Source organism: Sapajus apella, unplaced genomic scaffold (genome assembly GCF_009761245.1).
Source record: "Sapajus apella isolate SASKATOON/1434 unplaced genomic scaffold, GSC_monkey_1.0 scaffold4820, whole genome shotgun sequence".
NCBI classification, from domain to species: domain Eukaryota; kingdom Metazoa; phylum Chordata; class Mammalia; order Primates; family Cebidae; genus Sapajus; species Sapajus apella.
Genome location: NW_022441744.1, coordinates 1 through 5,155, shown reverse-complemented (window position 1 = coordinate 5,155; position 5,155 = coordinate 1). Strand labels below are relative to the sequence as shown.

Genomic DNA, 5,155 nt, shown 5'->3' with positions numbered 1-5,155 from the left:
CAGGCCTGGGCCATATGCGGAGGCTGACCCTGACCAGCCAGGCCTGGCCTCCTAGCTGACTCATTAGACAGTCTTCAATGCCTGTTCAAATGCAGACTCACCAGTCCTGAAATGCTCTGCATGGAAGGCTCCAGGTTCTGAGCTCCCGTAACTAGATTCAGACACTGCAAAGCTCCAGGGCTGGATTTCCATGAGGCTAAAGTTTTGGGGAGGTCACTCCCACGGGCAGGGAGCTCGTCCTGCTTTGCTCAGTATCGCATTCCCTACCTCTAGAATAGGGGCTGGCACGGGACACTTGCCTGATAACACCTGGGAAAGCAACGAGTGGATGGAGGAAGAAGCGAACCCCAGCTGCTACTACTCAGCATGTCAGCACTGGGTTCCCATCTGCACCTGAGGTTCCAGACCCTGAGCACCTGATTCCGCGTTCCAGGAGTCAATGGGGCAGGGAGAGACTCCCCCAGAACCAAGGCCCCCACCCCCTCTCTGCTGCACCTCACCTGTCCAGGGCCCACATAGCTGCAGAGGGCGTCGGCGTGGCAGCCACCTCTCGTGTCCAGCTCACACTCGTCAATAGCCACACAGACGTGGCCGTCCCCACTCCAGCCTTTGTGGCATGTGCAGTTGTGGGTGCCCCGGGCCCCAGGGACACACTCAGCCTGTGAGAGCCAAGGATAAATAATTCAGGGATATAGGGACGTAGCCAGAGGGCCAGGGCATCCCACCTCCTGCCTCTGAGTCAGAACTTCAGGGAAGGAGCAAGGGGACTGACATTCTCTGAGCAGCCACCACGGTCCGGGTGGGAGCAGGGGTTGCTGGGTGTGCAGGAGAAGCCATTGCCCTCAAAGCCATCAAGACAGCGACACCTGGGGGTGGGCGAAGGAGGGGCCTCCAGTGAGCCTCAGGAGGAGGCTAGAGCCTGCAGACAGGTGTGAAAGGTCACGGGTGGGGCAGAGAGAAGGTGTGAGTTCTCACCTGGCAAAGCCCCCCTGGGTGACACAGTGGGCATGCAGGTGGCAGTGCACGGCCATCTCTATGGGCCCGCAGTACCTCACGGTCTCATTGCAGAAGTGGCCACTGAAGCCAGGGGCACACGTGCCCTGCTGGCACACCCCCCCACTGCCTGGACGGTTGTCGCAGAGACCATGGACACAGCCGCAGTCTGTAGGTAGAAGATGGGAGCAGGGCAGCTGAGGAGCAGGAGGCAGGGCTGGCTGGACGGGCTTGGGGGGTACAGGGAGTAGGGCAGCCAGTACAGATTGGACTTCAGGGTCGAAAAATCAGAGGTTTTCTCAGACTCGATAGGCAGATGAAATGTGAGGGGAGCATTCTGAGCTTTCAGTCACCCCATTCTAGTTGCCTTGATCCCAACACCACCATCAGGAAGTTCTTCAGTGTGTCTGACCTAAGTCCTGCATACTCTAAGCCACAATTCCCTTCCTGGAATGGGTGAAGGGGACAGCATCTCCTTCTGTTCTCAAATCTTCTTCTATTCCCCCTGGCCTTCATTCCTCCTCCTGGGACCTCATTTCCCTTCTTGGGAGCCCCCAGACCCATTTTCAAGCAGACCTTTTTTCTCCCTAGGAGGTGGCTTGGGCCAGGACAACCCACCTTCCTGGCACTGATCTCCATGCTTGTTTGGGTTGGAGCAGATGTGGCAGGCAATGCCCTTGTAGTCTGGGAAGCAGAGGCAGGCCCCGTTGCCCTGGATCCCATCACTGCACTAGAGAGTGAGCAGGAGGCAGGATTAGTCATGGGGAAGGGACTCTCTACATTCCCTCTCCCAACACTCCCTCCTTTCATGAGCTGGCTCTGACGCTCCGCATGAGAACTCATCCTGGAAGCGCTCTTCAAAATCACTGATGCTGCCAAAGACCTAGCCCCTAAAAGGCACCTTGCCCTGGAGGCTTTATGAGTGACATTTGCTCAATCCAGAAACACATAACTCCTGTGTTCTTCTATAGCCAGGTGCTAAAGCAACCCTGATATTACAAAGTGATAAAAACAGAACACAAAAGGAAACTACTGCCAAGTAGCTTTTTGGAAATAAAGCTAAATTTTTTTGCCAAAAAAATCTATCTAATTATTATTATTATTATTACTTGAGATGGACTCTCACTCTGTTGCCTAGGATGGAGTATAGTGGGGCAATCTCAGCTCACTGCAACCTCCACCTCCTGGCTTCAAGTGAGTCTCCTGCGTCAGCCTCCCAAGTAGCTGTGTCATAACACCAGGCTAATTTTTGTATTAGTAGAGATAGGGTTTTGCCATGTTGGCCAGGCTGGTCTTGAACTTCTGACCTCAAGTGATCCACCCACCTTGGCCTCCCAAAGTGCTGGGATTACACGGGTGAGCCCCTCTAATTACTATTATTATTATTATTTAGTTTTTCTTTTATGCCCATGTTTCAGAGGAGCCTCTCTAATTATTTTTAATTAAAATAGAAATAATTTGATTCAACTTTCCAATGCCTAGATGTGAGGACCCCAAGGCCAGAGCGTGGCAGGCTTGACCCAGACACACAGCCAGTCAATGGCCAACTTGTGAAGGCGTCCCTGCCTTCCCCATTCCTCACCCCAGGAGAGGATGGGACTCACGTTGCCCTTGCCGTAGCAGGGGCTGGAGAAGCCCCCAGGACACTGCGTGCAGTCAGGCCCGAAGAAACCTTTGCAGCAGCCTTGTTTCTGGAAGAGAGAGCAAGTCCAAGAGGCCATCTGGGGCCGTGCCCTCCCTGCCCAGGCTGCCTCTGCTCCCTGACACCATCTCCAGAGCGAGGGAGTGGATGAGGTTTCTCTGGGCCCCCCTTTTCCACTGTTAGGCTGCAGTCACCCATCCAGCCCCAGCTTGGGGGCCCCTGAGGAGCAGCAGGTGCCAAGGTGACCATGGAGCGGGCACCCGGGCTCAGGCTCACCATGATGGTTTGGTTGCAGTAGCTGGCACAGCCCTTCTTTAGCACATTGAGCCCAGCTGGGTCATGGATGTAGACACACTCCTTGGGTAAGATGTCCTAGGTGGGCCGTGCAAAGCCAGTCAGCAGCTGTGGCTCCTGGGCCAGCCCCTTTGCTAGGCAGCCCTGGTCAAGGGTCCTCTGCTCCCTGGGTCCAGAGCTCCCACTTAGACCAGTGGGGCTGGGCAGCACTGAGCCTCCAGGTCTGGTCTCGTCCCCCAGCCTCTGCTTCTCCCACCCACCCCCTTGACCCAGGGCAGAAACCTCGACAGGCAGTCAGGAGGCCCTGAGGGCTGGGCCAAGGGGTGCTCACCAGCTTCACACTGTTGAGGGGGCACGTGCTAGTGTTCAGGGCTTGGCAGTCCACACAGGAGCCCTGGGCAGGGCAGGGGCAGGATGGGGAGAGGGGTTAGTCATTATTTACTTGGCAAACCCAGAGAAGGGAACATTGAATGGGAATTAGGGGATGAGAAGAGTAAACCACAGGAATCCCAGGGCTGGCGTTTCAGGCAAGGGAGAGCAGGGGAGAGCAGGGGCAGGGCCCTGAGCTGGGGAGAGCTAGCATCTCTGGAAAACAACAGAGACCAGAGGCAGGCACAGAGCGAGTGAAAGGGAACAGAGCGGTGGAGGATGCAAGAGTTATCTCAGCGGGGCGCAGTGGCTCACGCCTGTAATCCCAGCACTTTGGGAGGCCGAGGTAGGCAGACCACCTGAGGTCAGGAGTTTGAGACCAGCCTGGCCAACATGGTGAAACCACATCTCTACTAAAAATACAAAAATTAGCCAGGCGTGGTGGTGGACGCTGCAGTCCCAGCTACTCAGGAGGCGGAGGTAGGAGAATCTCTTGAACCAGGATTCTGAGATTGCAGTGAGTTGGGCTTGTGCCACTGCACTCCAGCCTGGGCAACAGAGCAAGACCCTCCCTCAAAAAAAAAATTATCTCAAAGGTGGAATCATAGTCCCAGTGAGTGTGAGGGTGAGGGTGAGTGTGGGGGAAGCACAGGTGGGCCCCTGGGAGTCTGCCAGCAGTGCCTCAGAACTGGCGTTAGCCCAGCCCTGACTTGGAGCCTCTCCCTGGGAAGAGGATCAGCTGCTGCAGCGCTGGGCGGGGCAGGAGGGGTGGGAGGAGTTAGTGAGCAGGGCTCTGGCTGTGCAGGCGAGGCTCACCACCACGATCTTGTGCTGCTCCTCGCTGCAGTGCTTGGGCAGGATGGGCAGGATGGTCGGGGGCAGCAGGATGCCATCCAGCATGTGGATCACACCATTGGAGGCCAGCAGGTCCACCCTCTGCAGCGGGACCCCCTCAGGTCCCAGCAGGATGCGGCCCTGTGGCAGAGACCCATGGCGCCAACCCCCAGCCCAGCTGACCTCAACCGAGTGGGGCTGCCCACCTCCACCCCTGCAGCCCAGTTAGAGCAGGCAGCTCAGTGAGATGCTGAAGGCCCCGCCCACTGTGCCAGCCACCTCTCCCTCAGCTCTGGCCAACGACACTCCTCCAGCCCCGGGAACCTTACCTACATGGCTTCTGCCACAGGGAGCCCTACCGTGTGTCCCATGCTCCTCTTTGGAGTCCTCCCCCTTAACCCCCATTGGGCCGCGGCAGAGGAATTTGATCCCTGCCTCCTTCCTTCCCCATGACCCCACCAGGGCCCAGCACTGTCCTGCCTACCACAGGGCTTGGAGCACACAGGGCTGAGAGGCCAAGTGGGCAGCTGGTCACCGCCAGCCCCACCATCCACCCAGGTGTCCGTGCGCCTCACCTCCTCAGAGATGTTCATGGCCAGGACCTGGTTGGCCATGGTGAGGATCCGGCCCTTGGAGATGAGCTTCTCAACGGTCAGCTGGGGTGAGGGAGACTGTGGCATTAGGCTGGCCTCTGGCCACACCTTGGGGCCATACCCGGTCCTGTCCAGGAGGCTCACAGCCACCCCCTTGGTCCCTAGGCTCTGCTCTGTGCTACAGCAGAACAGATGGGAAGGGGAGAGGAGGGAGGGGAGGGGAGGGGAGGGGAAGAGATGCAGCCCCACTGGGTGCAAGCTGGGCACCCCCCAGAGACAGGCCTCGCACCTGGCCGTGGTTATAGACGTGGTACCGCACCAACTCCTGCAGTTTGGAGAGACCCTGGCAGGGGACAGAGGGTTTGGCTCCCAGAGGCCCTGTGGGGGGGGCGTGGAGGCCCTGGTACCCCCATACCCACAGCCCCTTCTC

At 57.9% G+C, this 5,155-nt stretch overlaps 1 protein-coding gene across 1 annotated transcript; it reads right to left on the bottom strand.

Annotated features, from left to right (window-relative positions):
* Positions 1–6: 6 nt before the first annotated feature.
* Positions 7–5,149, bottom strand: LOC116547804 (stabilin-1-like). Its single transcript, XM_032273614.1, has 10 exons — positions 5,015–5,149; positions 4,708–4,788; positions 4,115–4,273; positions 3,261–3,323; positions 2,912–3,007; positions 2,598–2,684; positions 1,612–1,723; positions 976–1,162; positions 773–866; positions 7–659 (listed from the first exon to the last, which is right to left on the bottom strand). Exons 2-10 carry the CDS (start codon positions 4,744–4,746, stop codon positions 270–272), a joined length of 1,227 nt encoding a protein of 408 aa, XP_032129505.1. The 5' UTR covers positions 4,747–4,788; positions 5,015–5,149; the 3' UTR covers positions 7–269.
* Positions 5,150–5,155: the final 6 nt, after the last annotated feature.

Coding starts and splice junctions, on each gene's coding strand:
- LOC116547804 (XM_032273614.1), bottom strand. CDS start 4,746: ATGGCCAACCAGGTCCTGGCCATGAACATCTCTGAGGAG. Junction 3,324..4,114: donor AGCAGCACAAGATCGTGGTG/GTGAGCCTCGCC, acceptor TGCCCTGCCCAG/GGCTCCTGTGTGGACTGCCA. Junction 2,685..2,911: donor ACTGCAACCAAACCATCATG/GTGAGCCTGAGC, acceptor TCTCTCTTCCAG/AAACAAGGCTGCTGCAAAGG.